The sequence below is a fragment of the Carassius auratus genome, chromosome 7 (assembly GCF_003368295.1).
Source record: "Carassius auratus strain Wakin chromosome 7, ASM336829v1, whole genome shotgun sequence".
Classification (NCBI taxonomy): domain Eukaryota; kingdom Metazoa; phylum Chordata; class Actinopteri; order Cypriniformes; family Cyprinidae; genus Carassius; species Carassius auratus.
In genome coordinates, this window is record NC_039249.1 from 12,898,993 (window position 1) to 12,922,837 (window position 23,845).

A 23,845-nucleotide genomic window follows, 5' to 3' on the forward strand; every position below is an offset into this window, starting at 1 on the left:
ACGTCAAGCGACGTATGACGCTGACTGAATCTAGGCGACGGAGAATTTAATCCACGGTGGAATAAAGCATGAACTGTATCCTTTAATTGAAAAATAGAATTCCTAAATCATGTAAAATATGGCAGGTATTAGTTAGATAATTGTTATGAGCACAATCGGAATGTCATTTAGCGGGATATAACTTGTAATTTATGAGCCACAGTTACCTGTCTCTCACAGTTGTGATCAGGGATAAAACGAATATAACATATCTTTAGAAAAGGCATGTAAGTTATAAGCGAACTGTGTATGGAGTAAAACACACATGTTTTAAAGAAAAAAAGCGAATAAATTTACCAACATAACGGAAGTGTCGCACATATGCATTTAACGTTAGCAACATCCTGAATATATGAAATATCACTACAGAATACTGTCAAGATCGCTAGTTCATGTTTCCAAGATACAGATATCGATTATATCTGTTTTTAAATGCTTGTCATGTTATAGGAGGAACAGAAAATCGTAATTTCTTGTTTCTTCCGGGAGCAGTCCCAGCTGCACTCATGAACCTCCGCAACAACGCTGAATAAAGGACTAAACAGCCGTGTTTGACACGATAATAGTGATTAATCATCAGCCCACATCCTGCTGAATTGTTTTATCGGTTTGAATTGTAAGTTGTATGTTTCCGAACTGACTTTGACTATGAAATACTTTAAATCACGTGTTTACAGACATGACAACAAGTCCATGCATTTCCTTTGAAATCCGCAAATGATCTTCAACACACAAACCCTGCCTCTGGCGTGCTGCACGTGTCCCTGTGTTTCTAACTGTGCCTTGTATTCAATTTGCGGGATTATAGCGATATCAAAGTGTTAAGTGCTGAGACGTAACAGTTTGAGAGACGTTTACGCCTTATTTGCATTGTTTGGATTGTGAGTTTAAAATATCTACATTTCAAATTAATCCATTAATGAGTCCTGCAAAGTGGTAAAACAAATGGCATGTGTGACAATATGAATATATATATATATATATATATATATATATATATATATATATATATATAGTGTATGAAATGTTCTCTACTTTGTGCAGAGCCCAGATGCCTCTATATTGTAGTCGTTTCATGGTTGCACCCTGCACACGGACCTTGGGAGTTGTTCCTGACCACAGCTCCAGAGTGTTCAGGCGATGCTGGAGAAAGCTGTGGCATCCAGTTAGGCTCTATACTGGTTCAGTGACTTCAAGCCCTGATTCTGAGTTCAGAAATTCAGAGATGTTGACCCAAAGTGGGAAACCCTTTCACACGCCGGTCATGGTGAAGGAAGTGTTAAAGTTTCTGGACATCAAACCAGGGCAGGTCAGTTAGTCCTTCATCCTTCAGAGTTAAAAAGGTTTTTTTTTTTTACTTTCTTTTTTTCACTATTACATGTGTATCTAGCTGTTTGTGAGACGACATTTGTGTTATGTGATACTTATATGGCCTGTGATTGTAGAAACTGAAGCACAAATTAACTGAAGTTTAAAGGGTTAGTTCACCCAAATATTAAAATTAGGTCATTAATGACTCACCCTCATGTCGTTCCAAACCCGTGAGACCTCCGTTTATCTTTGGAACACAGTTTAAGATATTTTAGATTTAGTCAGAGAGCTTTCTGACCATCCATTGAAACTGTATGTACAGTATACTGTCCATGTCCAGAAAGGTAAGAAAAACATCATCAAAGTAGTCCATGTGACATCAGAGGGTCAGTTAAAATTTGTTGAAGCATCGAAAATAGATTTTGGTCCAAAAATTACGACTTTATTTTGCATTGTCTTCTCTTCCGGATCTGTTGTGAGTGCGACTGCTGTGACAGTTGACGTGTGATGCTGCTGACGTGTTTTTTTGGTGCGCCCAATAACAAAGATAACACGTCAGCAGCGCCACTGCAGTGTTGTGAACATGCTCTCAACCGACCTGGAAGAGAAGACAATGCTGAATAAAGTCGTAAGTTTAGTTATTTTTGGACCAAAATGTATTTTCAATGCATCAACAAATTCTAACTGACCCTCTGATGTCACATGGACTACTTTGATGATGTTTTTCTTACCTTTCTGGACATGGACAGTATACCGTACATACATTTTCAATGGAGGTTCAGAAAGCTCTCAAACTAAATCTAAAATATCTTAAACTGTGTTCAGAAGATGAACGGAGGTTTTATGGGTTTGGAACGACATGTCATTAATTACATAATTTTAATATCTGTGTGAACCAACCCTTTAAGTTCTGTGTTTTTAAACAGAAGTGGAGATGCGAACGCACACACATTGTGTGTTTATTGTTGGTTTAAGGCAGTATTGACCTTTTGTAGCTGTTGTGATTTCTGTTTTGAAGACCTACATTGTTAGACAAATTTGCAAAACTGTACATTTAGCAGTACAACAAAATGCATTATCTAGCATTAAAAGATGCATATTAGTGTTTTAGAGTAGTAATATGTATCCTTAAGTACTACTGTGAACTTTTTAAGAGTAAATAAAGTACAAAGAGAGTACACAATCAGTCAAAAGTTTGAAATAATTCAGATTTTTTTGCCCCCCAATGAACGCTCTTATACTGACCAAGGTAGTAATTTGCTTAAAAATACAGTAAAAACAGTAATATTGTAAAATTCTATTAAAATTTGTAATTACTTTCTTTCGATATATAAATATATGTTTAATTAGAATATTTGATTGATTTCTGAAGGATCATGTGACATTGAACATTGGAGTAATGGCTGCTAAAAATGCAGCTTTGCATCACAGGAATTAACTACATTTTAAAATAGATTCAAATAGAAAAGAGTTATTTTAAATAATAAACACAATTTTTTTATAAATAATTTTACATAATTTTCCTTTATTGTACTTTTAATCAAATATTTGCAGCCTTGGTGAGCAGAAGAGACTTTCAAAAACTTCTGTAACTTTTTAAAAATTATTCCAACCTCTGACCAGTAGTGTATGTTTAGTTAAGTCTGGTCTCATGCGATAAGATTGTGAAATGTTAAATGCATAAATGAATATCCGATCTAATACAAAATATTGGTTTATTCAACCTCTACCAAATATAATTTTTTGACTGTTAGTGTCATCAGAAATCATGTGATTCATGACACGTTTAGATAGAAGAAAATAATGGAGAAGACCATAACGTGCATCCTTTTTTTTACTCCTACATGGGGTGTAACATTGAACTTTTCTGTTTGTGTATTTGTGTATGTATGTGGGAAAACCTGGAGGCGGAATGTTGACTTGTCATCGCCTCTGTTAACCACATGCCGTCTTGACAAGAAAAAAAAAAAGTTGCTTGTCACCAAAACTTTTAGGACTCCCGATTTGTCAACTGGCCCCTCTTGGGAAGGGTAGGGAAGTTAGCAGTGTGCTCACAGACCTTGGCGTACTCTAACGTGCTAGCAGGCCAGATGGGCGTGAGTCAAAGAGCCTTCTGCTCTAGTGGGCAGCTTGAGATGGGCATTGCTGGGTCCTATAGCTCAAGGCATTGCTCATGCAGGTGGGGGCTCTGGGTCAGTGACTGAGTCAGCGATGGCACCACTGTTGGGCTGTTGGCAGAACGTGGGGCACCACAGTACCACACCAGTCCTGAGTAAGGTTTGCACCTCTTAACTTCACTGTCCGCCCATGGGCCAACTGGTGTAGAGATAGCCTGCCAAAGGCCTGCGTTTAACCAAATAATCAAATTAAAAATAATCAGTCCGTCTGTGCTTCAACAAGGAATGTATCTCACAGATGTGTATGCAACAGGCTTGTGCGTCATTTCAGAATTGAACTGAGAAAGCATTTTGAATTCCAGTTTTTTTCCTAAATTTGAATTGAAGTTTAAGGGTGCGATGGTAACATTTTACATTAAGGGCTATTCGTAAACATTAGTGATTGCAATAGCTATCCTGAGCTAGCAATGAACAACCTTTTCTACACTTTGTAATAATCTTGGTTAATTTTATCATCTCATGAATATGACGTAGAATATAACAAATATCATCTACCCTTGCACACATGACAGTTAGTGGAAGTGGAAGAAAAGTAGTTATTCTGTTTTAAATATGTATTCAAACCCCCCCCCCCCCCCCACGAAACTATAGCCGCACTTCCACCTAAATTTCCCAGAACATTTGTACCAGGAACTTTTTTACCCCCAGACCTGTTGCTTTCTGCGTTTCCACCGCGGTGTAAAGTTCCGGGAAGATTAGGCAAATAGACTGGTGACATAGGTCTGCGCGTGTTTCTCAATACAAAGTACGCTGATTTTGGACGTGCATCCTCGGTAGTTCAGACTTTGTGCATTCGACTCGGGAGTGTGATGTCCGCAACGATGCGAACCCGGTAATTCTGCAAACAGCAGCGTACTTGAAAACTTCAGTCAGCTGACCATGGCTACTGCAATTTTCCTCTCTGTATATTTACAATTAAACGAAATAGGATATCAAATACCACTGCCTCCTTTCGTTTTCATTTAAACATAATAACAGCTGCTGAAATGTACTTAGTTTAGGGATATGTGTATATACAGTCAATACAATGAAACAAAATATTATATAAATTTGCCTTTTTTATTTTTTATTTATTTTAGCATATAGATAAATTGAATACAGACCAAAGATAACCTGTTAGATTTACCCAAAATGAATTCTATTTTATGTTTAACAACTAAAGAGACATCAAAGCAAGTGGCACATATCAGAAGGTCTAGCCGAGGTGAGGCTGCTTCTCGGTGGATACATAAGCACTGAACTCCCTCTGATCGCGTGGAGTTCACTGTCTCCGAGATCGGCAAAGCATTTTTAAATATACTCTGTCTTTATAAATAAACCACAGATTTGAGTTTTAAACAACTACATTCTTGCCTGAAATACTTTTAAAATTACATTTCATGACACAATAACAGTAATATTTTGAAAATGATCCAAATAAATGGTGGTTGAACTCAACCAATGCTGCGTGAACTCAACCAATCAGGATGTTTAGCGCCCAAGTCCTGCCCCCGAAAGTTCCGGAACTTTGAAAAAGTACCACCTCGCCAGCAGTGACTTTCTGAGGGGCATTTTTTTTACCCGGAACTTTATTTAGTTTCTGGTTCCTGCGGTGGAAACACACCGAGTACCAGGCCAAAGTCCATTGTTCCTGGGTAAAGTTCCTGTTGTGGAAACGCGGCATATGTGAGGCAAGTTTTATTATGGATGTACATGCTTTATTTGACAACTTTCGGACTGTGGAACAAAAACACCTACCTACCCCCATTCTAAAGCTTGGAAGGGCATCAAAATCTTTTTATATAACTCTGATTGGATTCGTCTGAACCCTAGCCAACCCTAGTATGTTAACTGGTTTGTTGGCAAAATAGCTTCTAGTAAAATTTCTTCTCCCAGAGAATGGGGAAAAAGGATATCAAAACATTCTTCTTAAATAAATTTGTTTTAAAATGTAATTACACACAGTTTATACACAAGCACTTTCTTATTATAAATCTATTGGTGAGTAAAAGTAATCTCATATGAACGAGCTGTGTTCAACCAAGTCTCTGCATTTCTCATACAGAACAACCTTCTTGACAGCAACCAATCTGGCTTCAGAAGTGGACATTCAACTGAGACTGCCTTGCTCTCAGTTGTTGAAGCCCTAAGACTGCAAGAGCGGAATCCAAATCTTCAGTACTTATACTGCTTGATCTGTCCACTGTTTTTGACACTGTTAACCACCAGATCCTCCTATCAACCCTACTGGTAAATTGCATCTCAGGAACCACAATTCTGTGGTTTGAGTCTTACCTATCAGATAGGTCCTTCAAAGTATCTTGGAGAGGTGAGGTGTCCAAGTTACAACATCTAACTACTGGGGTGCCTCAGGGCTCAGTTCTTGGATCACTTCTCTTCTCTGTCTACATGGCATCATTAGGTTCTGTCATTCAGAAACATGGCTTTTCATACCACTGCTATGCTGATGACAGTCAACTCTATCTTTCATTCCATCCTGATGACCTGACTGTAGCTACTCACATCTCAGCTTGTCTAACAGACATTTCTTGCTGGATGAAGTACCATCACCTTCAACTCAACCTTCCCAATACAGAACTGTTTGTGGTTCCAGCAAACCCATTGTTTCATCACAATTTCACCATCAAGTTAGGCACATCAACCATAACTCCTTCAAAAACAGCCAGAAGCTCTGCACCCATTTACTTTATTACTTCAGACTTATGTGCCCTCTAGAAGCTTGCGTTCTGCAAGTGAATGTCGCTTAATTATGCCATTCCAAAGAAGCACAAAGTCACTTTTAAAATAAATGTTAGCTCCTGGTGGAATGGACCTGCCCAACTCAATCTGAGCAGCCGAGTCCTTAGCCATCTTTTCATTTATTATACAATTATTTGGTTTTATATATATATATATATATATATATATATATATATATATATATATATATATATATATATATATAATACACACACAGTACAGATGCCTTCAATTTTGAATAAATCCCCAACAGTGTCAGCAAAGCACCCCCACAACATCACACCTCCTCCTCCATGCTTCACGGTGGGAACCAGGCATGTAGAGTTCATCCGTTCACCTTTTCTGCATCGCACAAAGACACGGTGGTTGAAACCAAAGATCTCAAATTTGGACTCATCAGACCAAAGCACAGATTTCCACTGGTCTAATGTCTATTCCTTGTGTTCTTTAGCCCAAACAAGTCTCTTCTGCTTGTTGCCTTTCTTTAGCAGTGGTTTCCTAGCAAATATTCTACCATGAAGGCCTGATTCACACAGTCTCCTCTTAACAGTTGTTCTAGAGATGTGTCTGCTGCTAGAACTCCATGTGCCATTGACCTGGTCTCTAATCTGAGCTGCTGTTAACCTGCGATTTCTGAGGCTGGTGACTCGGATGAACTTGGTCTTCCTTTCCTGGGGCGTTCCGCATGTGAGCCAGTTTCTTTGTAGCGCTTGATTGTTTTTGTGACTGCACTTGGGGACACTTTCAAAGTTTTCCCAATTTTTCGGACTGACTGACCTTCATTTCTTAAAGTAATGATGGCCACTTGTTTTCCTGTACTTAGCTGCTTTTTTCTTGCCGTAATACAAATTATATCAGTCTATTCAGAAGGACTATCAGCTGTTTATCCACCTGACTTCTGCACAACACAGCTGATGGTCCCAACCCCATTTATAAAGCAAGAAATCACACTTATTAAACCTGACAGGGCACACCTGTGAAGTGAAAACCATTTCAGATGACTACCTCTTGAAGATCATCAAGAAAATGCCAAGAGAGTGATCAAAGCAGTAATCAAAACATATATGTATTGACCTCTAACACTAGTTTTCTCTATTCTTTTTCTATTCTATCGGTTTTCTTTTTATTTATTGTATTATTTAAAAGCCCTTGCTACATGTACTGTGTTTAAGCTAACTGAGACTTGTAATAGAACTTGTATATCATTGCTCTCTTTGTTTTTTTTGATCGCCTCCATTGTCCTCATTTGTAAGTCGCTTTGGATAAAAGCTTCTGTTATATGTCTAAATGTATGTAATGTAAATGTTAATATGTGGAAAAATTATTTGGGTATTTTACATGCTGTGTCATGCTGATTTTAAGCAGAATTTCAAGATGTGCTTTTACTGTCATGACTTTGGCCTTCTAGTCAGATGTGCTTTATAGCTTGAGCCGTTTAGTATAAAAATCTAGAAAACAAGCAGGAAATTGGTAATTATTAGAAGAGCATGAACCAACTCTTTTCTTCCCCCATTGAACAATTTAACATCCTTTATTATTATACTGACAGACAGCGTAATAATAGCTGTTAGTTAAATGCTTACTGTGACTGCTCAGAGGGATCACTCTAATATTTTGATCTGCCATTGTATAGCAATCAACCCCACTGCTGAAGCTCTCATCCAACGAGGCAGGAGTGAGTATGAATGGAGCTCTTAGGCAATCAAAGAGTAAACGCTGCAATTACACCAAAGTGGGTAAATGTAGGCTTTCAGCCGGCTTCCACCTCCTACGCAGTTATCCAGGAATGGATAGCAGCACAGGTGAAGGGCTTTCACACGTCACCCCCCGGCATGGCAGCTGCAGGGTAGAGATTGCACTGACAATCCATCAAAATTGGTTCCGTAAGCGGGATTACCCTTGAATGCTCCCTGATGACAAATGGTCTGTGCTTTATTTATTTGACAACATTTTTCTTGTATACATCCGGTTAAGACAACATCACAGACACTTTTAAGGCTGCAAACTTTGTTTCTCTTTCTGCTTACAGGTGTCACCAACATGTGTTGTGGCCCACGCTAAGTTTCCTATTGCCATGGGAACTGTTGAAACAGTTGCAGGAAGGTTACCCATGTTTAGCTTACCACCCAGAGCCATTACAAAACCGTTTTTAGTGTTTCCCAGCCCTTTTTTGGGGATTTCAAGCATGAAACTGTACATGATTTCATTACTTTTCTGTAGAGTGTAAAAGTGACCACTGACTTTTTCTGCAGCCTTGTTTCTGTAGGTATTTTATTCCAGATCCTTCCAATTATTATTATTTTTTTCCATTCCATATTTTTTCCATTTTCTCCAGCAGGCATTCTCAATCAAATTTGTTAAGAGTCATTGAACCAAAACAACCAGCTCTTAGATCAAGTATAACTTTAAGACATTTGAATCAAAGCAAAAAATTACTTGAAAGTCAGAAAAAGACAAAGGTGTCGTGTGCTCATCATAAAATGTAAGTTAAATCACAAATCTTTTTGTATGGGGAAAAAGAAATGGGTTTGTTTTGTGCTCTTTTGAAATGTGAAGATAGATGTCACAACATAGATAATGAAGTGACTGGTGATTTCACATTCTCAGTTCATCAGTGTTTCATGAACCTGTTTTGTGTTTTACAGAAGCCTCCATTGACAGAGAGAGAAAGAGCAGAGGGAATCCTTTGTTAATTCTCTCTATTCTCTCTCATTCTGGCCTCTTTCACCTTTCACTCGTCCATAAATTACCCAAACTAGAGCAGCCTCATTAGCCACCAAATTAGCCTTGAAAAAATTACATTTGGTAAAATTAGATATTCTATTCACCTTGAATTGCAGATCCACTTTGCCAGCCGGGTAACCATTTTACACTAATTATCTTAGCCATCAGGATGGGATTGTAGCATTTGGCTAATTGAATAATGAGCAGTATGAATCCTACAGTTTGATTACAAGGGTGTAATGTGGAAGCCATTTGAGAATGACAATGGCAGTGGAGTAAAAGACGGGGAAGTGGAAATTACTTCCCCGTACGAGGGTAATAGACATTCCTGTCCACGTCAGACCTACAGCCGTGTGTAATACTCCAATGTATGTGACCTATCTGAACAGGTAGTGATACATGCCTTGCTCCCTTCTGTTTGGAAATTAGTTGAAAATTGGTTTAAACGTTTCGTTCAATTGGATTAGTTTTTCTGGCTGTACGTGTGTAGGGTGGGGGTATAGTTTGTGTTAAATGAAAAATGAAGCGAGACTGATTTCATTTTACTTCATTTCATTTTCCGCCTTTTCTTCTCTGTCCCAATCTTCAGGTGCACATAGAGCTTAACTGAGTGTAACAGATTGATATGAGGAAGTTCACAGGTTCAGCGTTTTCATTCCTTGCCATTTCAGGCCAATCTTGAAACCAGATGTGACCCTTTAGTAATGATTCTCTTGCTGTCTCATAGTGTTAGTGCCAATTGGAAAGGCCAAAAGGCTTGTATACATGCGCTAACATAAATTTCTCACAGGCTTTTTATATACCATGCATGTGTTTATATATTGTCTTCTTGCTTCTCAGTTTTTGTTATGAATTTCATTAACGGGATTTAGTCACAGCTCATCATCTGAACATGGAAGTTTCAAAGGCATGCCTGTATAAGGATAAGGATAGAAGCTTGGCATTTCATAGCAAATATTAGAGTAAGGCATTACTTTTTAATTTACAAGAAAAGCCAGTTACATTTTCCCATTTATTGACTGACAAGTCTCCTGGCCCCATATTGGGAGAAATCGGAAATACAGAGGCGTTGCGCTGTGTGAACAGGATTTTACTGTAGTTCTAGAATAAATGTGAATGAGCATTAATTAGGGCTGGGCGAGATATCTAATGAAATGATCATGTGCACCTAGTCAGTTCATCTTGGATAATGAAAGCGATATTGCATAGCTTGTCAGTGATCTACAGCTCTGTCTATTAAATGCCTCTCCATTTAAAAGCAGGTGATGGCGATTTAGAGGTAATCACGGAACCGGATTTAATGACTAGGTGCGCATGATCATATCGTTAGATATATCGCCCAGCCCTAGCATTAATTCATTCCACTTAAAAAAAAACATGTTCAGACATACAGAGCAATTATGTTGTCTGTGTGCATTAAACTGACTGAGGAAGTATTTTAACTTTAAACTTCACCTCGCCCCCTCAACCCCGACCGAGGAACATAATGGTGTTAGAATGTCCTGAGGTGATCTTATAAACAAAGAACTCATTCTTATTGACAGTTTGCAATGTGCATTTCCCTCCAGTTTCCTTGGTGAAGGGGCATACGTTATTGTCTATTACATTTATACATTGCGATATGGTGGGCCCAGTCTCAGATCTCACCAAAGGGCCTTTTTACTCTGTGACATCCACCCACGACCTAGCCAATCTCCTGTGATAGATTCCTCGGTACCGGCTTTCCCCTGGAGCCTGCCCACGAAGAATCGAAGCCAGCCACTGCTTTATTCATGTCCTGTCTCATTTGGTGGCCCTGCTCTTAGCGCCTGGTTACACACATTTGCACGCCCACTCAGTAAAGACACACCCTGACAGGCAGTGATTTGTTTTGTTTAATTGCCCATCGAAATCCCCAACACCCCCGTTTTCTGGTCTTTACCGTCTTGTCCCCTCCCCGTGGAGAGTGTTTGATCCAGGCAGGTGGACCAGCGGGGATGGACACAGCCAGGCATTGGGGAATCCTCTGCTCTGGCTCAGGCTCAGTCACCAGGGAGGAGGGATTGCAGCCAAGGGAGATTAATGAGCTGTCAGTCTGGAGAATGGAGGAGGATTCAGGAACTGGACAAAGTAACCTTTCGGGCTGATTTGGGGTCAGTTGAACAGTTTGTCTTATGGTAATTGAGAATTGGATTGCGGTAATGGGGTGAACTCTAAGGCCTTTTCACACTAAGCGTGATACGAAAAAGTGAGGCAAATCACAGGCGAACGGTGCTTTCACATCGAACGCGAAATGATTGTTCGCCTTCTGCGAACTACTTTCACACCTGCACGCTAGGTTGCACCGACCAACAATGAATTTTCTCTCAAATATGTATCTCATAAATGGATTTAGCATCATCTGTTGCTCAGTATACAGCATTAAGTTAAGATAAACCAGGTTCTACACCAAAAACAAACTATCTATAATGCTTAAAAGAATAGGCTACGTCCTAAAATATAATTAGAAGTACAATAAGCATCAAGCTACACTTGAAAATGAATGTAATTATTAATGTATTTGCTTACCCACTTTAAACCATCATTGAGTGCTTGTAATAACTTCCAATTGTGATCTATAGTTGATTTTGATTAATAAGCAGTCACATGCATTCTTTGTATGTTTAATAATGCTACAATGCTAATTAACATTCTTTACTGCTATAAAAATACAGTGAGCTGCATACAAAACATACAGAAAATATAGTCATAATCATGTCGATTTGCTTTCATATTTCATGAGTAAAAAAATAGTGAACGTGCTCTGACTCATAACACTTAACACGCGCATGTGGAAGCAAAAGGACGGTGCTCTACAGATCAGATAATTCAGTTGACAATTAATAGAAATATTATTCTGTATAAAGAACATGTGAGAATAAATCTGTTCTCAAATACCAATGATAAAAAAAACTCGGCATCCACTCTTTTCTTATCCGGGATACTCTTCTTCTGTGTTTGTTTACACTGGTTTTCGAAACAGTGCCACTCTTGCCATTTTGTGCAACAGCAGCTGCTCCAGTCACGCGATATAGCTTGAAACTTATTGGATGGCCCGTGTTTTCGCTTTGTGAAACCGAAAATATTCATCTGACTTTTCAGTGCATGAATGTTCAAAAATCTGTGTGGAATCTTCCATGGAAATAGATTGTTTTATTCCAGCACATCATCGCGTTCAATATTCGTTTTGCTTAAACGCACTCTATCGCACTCAAGGCCTTAACAATTGCATGAAACACGGGGACCTGCAATGAGTGACAAGATGCACATCATGGCCGCACCTTGGTTTCTCCTCTTTCACTGAGGTAGAATATCACCTGCTGTCATTTGTGTGGATATCTTTTGTTCACACCACCGACATGAACACTTTTTAAAAATTTTTTTTTTTAAAAGCATTTCGACAGGTTGCACCAAAATATAAAGAGATAGTTCAGCCAGTCTTTCACCTTCATTTTTTTCCAAAAATGACTTTCTTTGTTCTGTGGAGTGCAAAAGATATTTTGAAGAATCCGTAAAAGTTAAAATGGTCCAATACAACCCTGGACCCTATTGACTTTCATTGTGTAGATGTTCACACAAGTTTGAAATGGCACAAGGGTGAGTAAAGGATGACAGAATTTTCATAATGGCTGTACTATCCCTTTAATACTTGGTGTAAAATAATAATGAATGCCATGGCCAGCCGTGAAAGACCTGATGATGGCAATCAGCGATGTTGACGCTGTGGTATTTATCAACAAGCCATGACGTCAGCGCATTGACAGGGCCAGTTGGACAGGCGGCGGGCCTCCATAAAATTTCATGTAATGTTACACTCGCACCGGTCATGCATGGCAAATAGGTCCGTGCTCTTAGGTAAGGTGCAGACGGCGTTCTCCTGGTCGACATGTTGTGCTGGGGATATTTCTGGTTTGTCCTGGCAAGCCGCTGTCTTCTCCCTCAGCCTGTGGCAGTGTTTTTTCGAGGAGTGTGGCCCACTGAAAGATGAGGCTAGTGAATAATTGATCTCTGTAATTAAACACTCCGGCAAGGGATGGCAGAGCTGATTGACGGCCAGATATTAAGCCCAAGCCTCGTAAGGTTGCAAGTTTAGTCTGGGGTTATCAGTGGCCATGAGCAAAGTCTCTCTCTGTCTGTCTCTCACTCTCCCTGACTTCTCAGTACTCTCATGAATAGACAATTGGGCTGTGGTGGTGGGGGCGCGGCATGAAAGAGAGTCCGTGACATCATTAGCCAAATGTATCATGGCTGTACCAGGTGGCTAAGCTGACACAGAGGGGACAGCCTCTTAGTGGGAGCTCAGCTGAGGACCTCAAGCGTTCTGCGTCACCAAGGCAACACACCCGTTGAACCCCCCACCCACCCCCCGGGGCGATGCTGGCCACTTTGTGGTGCTTCCTGTTTGGATCTCTTTTAAGAAATGCAGGGTGCTTCTCAAATGGAAGACTGCTTCCTTGCTAGTTCAGTCCTTCAGAGTCTAGTAGGATAGAGTCTAGTAGAGACAGTCTAGTAAGTGCACGTGGCTACATCACATATGTTCCCACCCTCACCGCCACGGCACAAAAACATTAATAAAACGTAGTTTTGGAAAAATACTTTGTATTACAAATCTTTCTATTATTTTGCTTTCTATTAATGCAGTACAGTGAAACACAGTCGTCTAGTCTCCCTGTGACAAATATTATTGTCAGTTTAGCGTTAAATAATTTACACCTAATCAAAAGATAACATCTTTCCTTTTATGCCCGAAAACATTATATTTGTCTTACATTTCATAATAAATTTAGACAAGCTCAGTACTGACTCATTTTTCATCAGTTTATTTTCATGAAATAGAATGGGTACAAGGATTGTGGGTGATTGAAGGTCGTGGAGGATACATCCTATGAATCCTTCAAATTCAGAAAGGTCATGAAGGATGTGAAACGAAGGCTGCCTTCCAAGGATCCTTCCGATTGAGAGAGCCTTCAGCAACGTTTGATGATGATATGCAGCCTTCATAGGAAGCAGCCTTCCATTTGAGAAGCACCCGCACTGTTCTGATCCACTACAGGAAACGCAACCTCTACAGCAGCCCTTGAACTTTGATTTGCATGTTATTTGTGATTTTTCTGTCTTTTTTTTTTTTTTTCTTGCTTCAGGGACACGGGGAAAAAAAAAAAACTGTAAATATTGCGGCGTATTAGTCACAGTGCAGAGTGTCACTCTGCAGCTCTGTAGGTGAAGCGAAACACCCACTTCTTTGATGGTAAATAACTCCAACAACGAAGTGAAGGATAATTACACTAATGATGCAAGTAGCTCCTCGTGGGAGATTGAAAAAAAAAAAAAAAAAAAGCCTGAAGTTGAAGAATGGTTTCTGGAAACTCACACCTGAATGCTCGCTTTAAAAACTCATATTTAAGTATGCGGTCTCCATCAAACAATATTGCTGAAATGTGGGGAAAAATAAATAAAGTGAAGCCTCTCCAAGACACGGGAGTTATTACTGAGGGTTTTATTACAATATTTACATTTGCGCCTACCGGGTGAGCGTGGGCTTGCTAATCAGATGTATGCCCCCTGGACAGCTGGATAGAGCGATGACTCATCACCGCAACATGGCCTTGATTGGGGTTTGCATGAAAGCTCAGAAACTGAAGGCATGCCATTATTTGAATTATGATTCTCCGTAATTTATTGCACCGGATTTTCATACAGAAGCCTGGCCACTGACGTGTCGGGATGTCAAGCGTCACGATCGCATTAAATGCAGGTGCGCTAATAGGGGCTCTGGGGTTAAGGGCAACTCGGGATGATGTTTGACGACGCAGATATCTTTGTAAACACCTTCACAGATGCCATTGAGAATGAGGCTCTGAGAATAAATTCATGTTTGTTATCCTCCATCCCACCGTCTCGCGGTTTTGATGTCAAACTTTACCGTAAACTGAGATTTTGAGTTGAGGCTTCAGCAACAGCCGCTGCTGTTTTCTGCTGCTGAGCTCATGCTGAACTTAGAACAAAAGCTCATTTAGGATGCCAATCGGAATATTTTACACCCAAATTAAAAGCCCAAACTGACTAAAACTATATGCAAGTTAGACCGCAATGCCTTCAGTGCAGGATGCCTGCCGAGCCTCTTGCTGATCCTCAGTGTTTTTTTAGCACCATCGATCCCATGCTGGGGAGCCAGGTGTCAATAGGCATGATGGTTTGTGTCCAGGGCCGGAAGCACAATCACTTCACAGAAGGTCAGATGGCCTATACCTTTTTTTTTCTTTTTTTTTTTATAGACGTCCTCTCACTCTCTTCATTTTTAATCACTGGTATATCTCATTTAGCAGACACTTCTTCGCCTGAAGGGAGGGGAGACAAGGAGAAAGGGAAAAAAACAAAAAAGTTTTTGTGCTTTATGAGTCAGCTTCCTGACACAGAGCCTTCCTGCCCAGCCGTGGCCTAGACTAACTAATTGAAAGCTGTTTCTGATTTAATTAAAGTGCTGTCTCTGGCCTGATGCATCTGACTGATGGACATAGTTCGCTACTTTGTATGGGTCACAGCTAAACATGTAGGTCTGTATGTGTTGATGTCCTTGTGAGTCACAGACTAGGTATGTGATGGGCTCCTGCTGATTCCTGAATGGATGGATGCAATAGTGATGAGGGCCCATTCTGGTTTAACGAGTGACAGGAATTGTAATGTATGGTGCTTCATTTTGCTGTTGTGAAGCAGGTGTCTTGGTTGGTTATGGTTTGTTTTGAGAAGTGTAGATGCCTTGAGGCCAGAGCCGTGAACCAGGGCCTTAAGCAAAACCCTCCAACTAAAACAGGATGTTTTTGGAATGATTGAATTTGCATTAACAAATAATAATGATATAATGCCATTCTAATTATATGCAATCACAAAAATGAACATTCTTTATATCCTATCTTTGTTTTGTTTTTCTCTTGGGTGTTGCAACATCTAGTGATACAACATTCAACCGTTGTCTATTTCTTCTTTTTAGATTTTAGATTTTTTTTTTAAATAAAATATTAAGAAGTCAAAAGGTTCTGGTGGACTGTGAAATGTGTAAACTCTGACATACCCGTGTTGTTTGTATAGTCAACTACATGTACATACATATCTGTTACACAGTCTGACAAGTATATACACACCCAGACCAGGCACGTGTATGCATTTTTCAGTGAAAAGACACTGGTTATATATTATAAGTGAGGGGTGTTTGAGTTACAGCGGGCATGGGGCTCTCATCTGCTTTTCCTGAAATGGAAGCGATCGGAGACACTGATAGAAGCTCAGGGGTCAGGTGGGCTGTATGCATTACCCTGTGCAGTGCTGGGTTTCACCTGATGGACCTCACCTGGGGAAAAATAGACAAGAAAAAAGAAAATGACGCACACCTTTGGTACAGCCAATCAGGAGTGTTGATCTATAAATGTGCCACGAAGCAACAAAAGAGAAATATTTTAAATATTTGTGATGCACAAACATTCATGCCATATTGATTATTTGACCTTTTTTTCGGGGTATATATCAGCTGATATTGTACAGGTGCATCTGAATGAGTTAGAATGTCATGGAAAAGTTCATTTATTTCAGTAATTCAACTCAAATTGTTAAACTTGTGTATTAAATCCATTAAATGCACACAGACTGAAGTAGTTTTTGTTTTTAGTTAATTGTGATGATTTTGGCTCACATTTAACAAAAACCCACCAATTCACGATCTCAACAATTTAGCATTACTACATTAATCTGAACCTCAAAATAAATATACATTTTTATACTGTACTTTTATTATGTTGTAAAGCCTAAATTAATTAACTTGTAGCTTTTTGGTGTGTTTTGACATTTTAAAGACCTTTTTAATTTGAAATGTGCAAAAGTTTTTGGTTATTGGACATGACATGAAGATAATTGCCTGTATTGGCTGGAAATTTTATATTGGTGCATGATGCATCTCTATTTAAAATCATTGAATTAAACTGAAACGAGCATAATTTTCCATATTACAGTCAGTTCTCTGAGTTTTGTGCAGGTCAGACACATCAGTGTCACTTGTGCTTGTCTGTTGTCAGATAACACTTTGTCAGGAAAAGGAACTCCTCAGGTGGTGCTGATGATGGACTCTTAACAGCAGAGACAGTGGAAATTTACTCTGAATTACCTGCACAGGTGGTAAGCTCAGGAGGGAGGGCTTAGAGCGGGTGAAGAAGTCTGTCAGCACATCATGCTTGGTGTCCTTTGGGGATATACTCCACTATGAAAGATGAGTCATATTTCAGCCACTGTAGAGAGCCGGCAAGAACTGAATGTAAAAGTGTGGTTTTTGTTGTTGTTGTTGCCTATAAAATGTTGAATTTTAAACACTTAAACCTTATACGAAATATTTTGTATCTCTGTAAGTCAGACTTAAACATGTAAATTGGTTATGGTTGTTCTTGTGGCTTGGAATGTGATGTATTTATGTGGATTTTTATTGTGCACAATGTAATGTTGATCAGTGTATGTGTATGCGGGTGTATTGTGTATAAGTGTATTGAACTGAAATTGAATTGAAACACTTTGATAGTTAATCTCATCAAAAAAATGAGAATCCTGTCTATTGACAAACACTGAAGGTTCTTGAATGGTTCCTTGTAGAATTTTAGATTTAGCAAATAATCATCTTCAGAAAATACTGAAGTTAGTTAAGATATGTTGATTTGGTTATGTTTCTGTGCTTTTTAAAGTACCAAATCATATATGGTTTTTACATTTCTTCAATTTATTATATTTGTTATAATAAAAAATTGACTTTTAACTAATGACCCTCAATCAAGTTCAATTCTTTTATTTTAATAGTGAAATGTTTGTGCACCTCTGCAGTGAGAGCCTAACTTTTTAATCTGCTTTTATTCTGTTTATTTTCTACATAGACATTTCACATAGTTTTTCAATAAAGAGTCCTTGAACCAAACCAACCAGCTCTGAAGTGATTCACAACATTCAACCTTTCACTCAAAGCAAAAAAAAAAAAACATTTTGAAAAGTCTGAAAAAGCATTGAAGCACATCCCATGAAGCATTATGAATGACGTAATCAAATCAGAAAGATGGTGCAATACAAAACTGCCATTGAATTTAAGTATAAAATGGCATATATTTGAAGTATATTGCTAGATATCCCACCATATACATATCTATAGTTTGAGAGTGTAGAGAGACTGACTCAATCACGTCATTCGCCATTATTTACAGCAGTGAGGCAGTAACAGTCTTCTTTGATTGGTGGATCTCTCCCCAGGATTATGCGTACTGTAGTTCTTGGCTAAAATGAAAATTGTAAATTAAATTTAATGTAAATTTAAATGAACTTATGCTGGTTTATACGTAAGCATATTGTTCTGTACAATCACGGCACTCCTGGGTGGTCTGTCTTGAAAGATTAATACATTATCGCTAGAAATCAGTGGGAATGTGTTTTTTACCTGCTCCATATGGAAACAAGTAGGACTGAACAAGGAGCTGAGAGCTGCAGCACAGTCTCCTCTTTTGGTGTGAGTGGAACTGAGCTGAACTCTGGGCGATGGGCTGTTCCGGATCGTTCTGGCCCGATTTAAACCCTATGCCTTTAACTAGTTCTTTGTAAGTAGGTTGCATCCGTGCACTCTTCCTGTGCTCTTCCCCCATCCAGCGGCCTTTGGTGTATAAAATCCTCTATGAACTGCTAATTCCTCTGTCTTAAAATGCTGTGCCTCAGGGCTCCCTCTGTCAGAGGCCTTATCCACTGCACCATTCACATTCTCTGTCCCTCTCCACCCATCCATCCTTCCATCCATCCCTATATCCTTCTCTTTCTTTTCATCTCTCCTCCTTTCTCTAAAACATAATCAAATGACTTGAACTCCTCCTCCCATCCTTCATTTCTCTCACTCTGTCATCACTCTTTTACAAGACTGTCTTCATTTAACTAGACCTCTCTTTACAGCTCCTAATACTCACAGATCAGCGCCTCCTTTGTCCACATCTACTGGCATGAAATTCACCTTCAGGATGGATTCCATCTCTTTCCTTTTTTCCGCTTCCCTTTGCTCTCTCTCTTACTTTTAAGAGTAACTTCCAGGCTTCAAGCCGTTTCCCCCTCCCACTGCAAGCGTTTACTCTGAATTTGGTTTCATTAGAGTTTAAATATAGCATGTATTGTTTCTGTCCTATAGCTTGCCAACAATAGTGTAATACTCCCTGCTCCATCCAAGCGAGCAAAGCTCTTTAAATACAAGCCCGGCTCTATCAAGGGCTGTTGTTGAATAGAGGGTGCTAGATCAGACTTGACCTTGTTTTTTTGTCTTGCTCTCATTTAGGCATATTAAAGGAGGCCCTCTGGTATTGGCAGATCTTTTGAATCATACCCCAGTTTTACAGGCTGGACTTTAAACCTTAACCACTCTGAACCACTTTTGCTCTGTGTGCGGGAAAAGAGGAAATTTACTTACAGCTTTTAAAAAAAAAAGGTTACAGTTGACATGGAATGGAAGTTCACCTATTTTTTAGGCGAACTTATTGTGAATGATTCATCTATGCATATGTTTAATTTTTAACTAGAACCATGCAATTCTCATTGGTGACGTACTGTATGTCTGAGATCTCAAGTCATTTTGTTCGTCACTCCCCTTTTATACAGTTGACTACAATTTTGCATTCAGATCTGTGTCCATCCATTTAGCAATTGATGGACCGAACAAAAAGCCCTGGTATACTTCAAATGAATATACTGAAAATACTGTTTTCGAACATTCCGATACCCACTCGCTGCTGGAGGCTGGGTGTAGATTAATGTAAACATGTCTCACGATGCTCGCGCATATCCCCTAAACACAACAACTGTGAAATGAAGTGTAGGCAATCTAGGTGTGAGAAGGGCACCAATGGTCAGAATATCATAGACAAAAGAATAATGATTAGCAGCAGAGTCAAGTATCATGTTTGCAATACAAAAGAACCATAATCAGTCCTTTATGGGAAGTGTTAATGTCTCATAGTCTGTAAAACTTTAGCATGATGTGGAAAAAAAATATTGGAGTCAGTTTGTTACTTTATTTTATTCGTGTTCATTTATTTTATTAACCTGGATTTTTATAAACCCCTTTATAAAAGTTTTTACACCTTTTTATATTTTATGTGGTGTCATGATTTACCTTCGATAAAAACAAAGGTTTATTATTGTATGTTCATTTCGGATGTTTCTCTATGTCGCTTTTTGCATTAACTCCGGGTCGTCGACACCAAGCTTTGTTGAAATTTCTTTCTAGGAATTAAATGCTTTCTCTGAATCCCTACGAGCGATCGTACAGGTGGGGATATATTTGTGCCAGTTCAGCTATTTGACACTCCAGTGTATTCATGTTGCTAGTGTCTAGGCTGGAAATATTGTTCTCTCTTGCCTGACCTCTGTTGAATGAGAAACGAACCGAAAAAAAAAACGCACATCAAAGAAGGTGGACTTTGGTCAGCTGTTTCGAACTGCCAAAACGAAGTTTGAAACTTCGTTTCGGCCTGATTTTGTCCGAAATTACTTCATATCTATTTGTTCTTCGATTTAGTTCAAAATTGTGATTAAAACCGAAATCGCAAAATTGCTTAAAAAATCGTGATAGGTTTTTTTTTTTTGTCCATATCGCACAGCCCTTATGCATAGGGCCTTTCACACCGCTTTAGTTCCAAAAATAAATATACAGTACTAAAGTAAGCTACCGGGACAATTTTGCGGGAACTATTTCCTTGTACCATTTAAAGGGTTGCATTTGCACCTACAGTTTGTACTAGGACTTGACGTAAGCAAGTGACAGCGATGTCATTTGTGCGCGTCGTTCAACAACGTTAACAACAAAGAACAAGATGTCACAACTTTAATGCTAATCTGTCTTTCAGCAGTGACCATATCATAGTGCATTGCAGATATCAAAAGATAATACCATGTAGGGCTGGGCGATATGGCCTAAAAATAAAATCTCTGATTGTATTTTTTTTTATTCGATTTCCGATTTTTTTTCAGATTTTCCCCCCTACTTAAGGAAAGCAACAAGTAGCTACAAACAGCAGACAACTTAAAGCAAATTTTGCTTTTATTTAATCAAAAGTGGTATCACGCACCTGAGGGAATTTACCACTGATTAGAAAACCGGCTTTAACTGACGAGATGCACATTAACGATCAGGCGATCGTGATTGGAGCAGCCCTAATCAAAAGCAAGACAAATGTAACCCCCATTTTCATATTCAGCTGGTGCTGCTGCTTTTGACTGCGATGGGCTTTAGGCAGCGTGGGGTCTCTTGCTCCATGTCTGTCGCAGCTAACCCATACCAGTTCTAAACAACAGATGATTTTATTCCTTTCTTGGAAAACAAACTTCCAACTCTCACCGATAGCCATGTTTTCGCTTGCTGTTTCGTGTGTGCTATGATGTTGTTGTTGTCGCTTGCCATACTGCCATGTGAAACTAACGCTATGGAAGCTCCGGGGAGCCAAAAATGCGCCATTACACAAAAACTCGATTTACTTATTTTTTTTAAATCGCCTGTAACAAAAAATTCTAATTAATTCATTCAATCGATTTTTCGCCCAGGCCTAATACCATGGTGAATAGTTATATATCATGGTTCTTACTGATTAATGACAAAAAGTACCATGTTAATACCATGTCAAATCCATGGTGCATAAATTTCTATATCATAGTATCAAGTGTATTCTGTTTTCATACCATTATTTACACCCTCTTCCAAGGTACTTCAAAGAATGCCATGGTTCAGTGTTCAGAAACCATTGTTTTGTTTTGTAACTTGCATGCCACTTTCCTTAGCGTTTCACATAAGCAGATTCCTAACATTCAGGTCCAACTGCTAGACATTTTTCTGGTTAAACCCTTGACGCAGGAAATGGTGATCATTCACCACAGATTCTGCACCATCCTCTTTCATCTCTGATGAAAACAGTGATGAAGGATGTAGTTGGACTGCCATGCTTATTAATAAGTGTTTTGATGAAACCCAGGTAGTGCTTCCTAGATCTTGTGGAGAGAGAAAGAACAGAGAGAGGGAGATAGAAAGGAGAGAGGAGTTATAGTTTCTCAGATGGGTGTGTGAGTCATAGAGGCACACAGGCGCTGTCTCTCTCCAGCTTTCCTTCACCTTCAGTATCAAAACATCTCATTATCAGCTGTCATTCACTACTGCTAGAGTCAGAACTACACCACCGCTGTATCCTTTCTCCAACATTTCATTATTGCCAATGCCGCACGCAGTGATACTCAATAATTTAAAACGGTTGGTGTGGGTATGTGTGTGTAGTGTGTACACCGAGGGCTCCACAATTGACCTGTTCTGCAGATAATATATTTGTCATGATACATGCTGTGTGTGAACATACTGTGCAGATTGTGTCTGGCTTCATATTCATTATGTTTTGTCCCCTCAGCACTCATTTTTCTTTGACTCTGGTGACTGAGTAGCCAGAGAAACATCTGAAAAAGCCTGAGGAAGACATTGTCTCCAGCGCTATCCTTTCAAATAAATGCTAAGCTTTTTGAAGTCTTGCTTGGATGGCAAAAGATGCTAACATGCTAAATTTAGCCTGAGGAAGACAGCAGATCTAGTGCTCTCCATTCAAATAAATGCTTAGCTTTTTGAAGTTTTCCTTGGGCTAAATTTAGATTGTTAGCTTCTTTTATTGTCTGAGGAAGACATTGGTTCTAGCATGCTCTGTTTAAAAAAAAAAAAAAAAATATTATTATTATTATTTTTTTATTTTTAATTTTTTGCTTGGACCTAGATACTAACATGGTAAATTTCATAGTGGAGATGAAGAGCTGTTCGGTTGTGGCCTCAATTTGTAGGCAAACCTAAAGGGCTAATTTACCATGGACTCCCTCTGGGTTTTTTCAGTTATAAGTAAAATTGTATCTTTGGTAGAAATTTCTTGAATATAACATTTGTCAATACTATGTTTACTATATTTGTGCCTGTTTATTTCCTCTACTTTTACATTTATTTTACTTTTGTGGTCATCTAACCAATTTTACATTTTTTTTTGACAAAATTGTATTATAGTTCTCCATTTATTCAATTATTGATTCAAATATTAATTCAAATATTCATATTAAACTTTTGAGCTATGACTGTAATTAATGTTGTAGAACAAATTTTCCAATTATCTTCAAGTAACGTTTACCACAGACTTTCTTGGAAACCCATTGGAAAATGCTTAAAATTGAGCTTTTAGAACGCGCAACCTGAACAGCTGTTTTTAAGGTACATATTTTTATTAAGCACATAAGGAGACCTGCTCATGATAGCAAGGGAACATGTCGGCCGGAAAAAAAGTAACAAGGGTAACAAGGTTAATTAATAAAGACCCTGCCAAACACCCCAGCAGTGACATTCTCAGAGGCTTCCTCTCCCAGAGCGTTCAGAGCTTTCTCTCCCAGACATGAGCAGAGATTTCACTCCCTGTCTGGTGCATAAAGAAAGTCTGTCAGCAAGGAAAGTTTTGCAGGACTTCTCAGAGTGCCATAGTTAACACCCTGTGACGTCTGCGGGGGCGTCCGTCCAGACATAAATCCCTTCCTCGGGCTATCCATCTCCTATCTTTATCCCCCTCCACCTCCTCTCCCTGCAGGATAGAGGGGGTCCTCCATCAGATCTTAGCTTAGCTCTGCTTGGTCAATGGGCCTGAGCCCACAGTCTGTCAGCGCATGACTGACTGCAGGCCTATTAAAGCCTTTACCACCCGACAAGGCAGTTAACCAGATGCGAAAGCATGGCAGGAATCAATAGGGCAAATTTTTCAAAAGTTATCTCTGTTATCGCATGTCTCGCA

The 23,845-nt window shown here is 39.1% G+C and overlaps 1 protein-coding gene and 1 long non-coding RNA gene across 5 annotated transcripts in view; one reads left to right on the forward strand and one right to left on the reverse strand.

Annotated features, from left to right (window-relative positions):
* Window positions 1-30: 30 nt before the first annotated feature.
* mettl15 (methyltransferase 15, mitochondrial 12S rRNA N4-cytidine) overlaps window positions 31-23,845 on the forward strand; it is a 62,173-nt gene continuing 38,358 nt past the window's right edge. The window contains exons 1-3 of one of the 4 annotated variants that reach the window (XM_026267410.1): window positions 36-75; window positions 717-920; window positions 1,084-1,348. In XM_026267410.1, coding sequence (XP_026123195.1) covers window positions 1,091-1,348 — 258 coding nt within the window. In that variant the 5' untranslated portion in view covers window positions 36-75; window positions 717-920; window positions 1,084-1,090. Of the gene's footprint in view, window positions 921-1,083; window positions 1,349-23,845 lie in introns of all 4 variants that reach the window. The other 3 variants (XM_026267411.1, XM_026267408.1, XM_026267409.1) reach the window with 3 other exon arrangements.
* On the reverse strand, window positions 14,125-18,237 carry LOC113105971 (uncharacterized). The gene is made up of 2 exons (XR_003292424.1): window positions 17,161-18,237; window positions 14,125-16,353 (listed from the first exon to the last, which is right to left on the reverse strand). It is a non-coding gene; the product is annotated as an uncharacterized LOC113105971 (long non-coding RNA).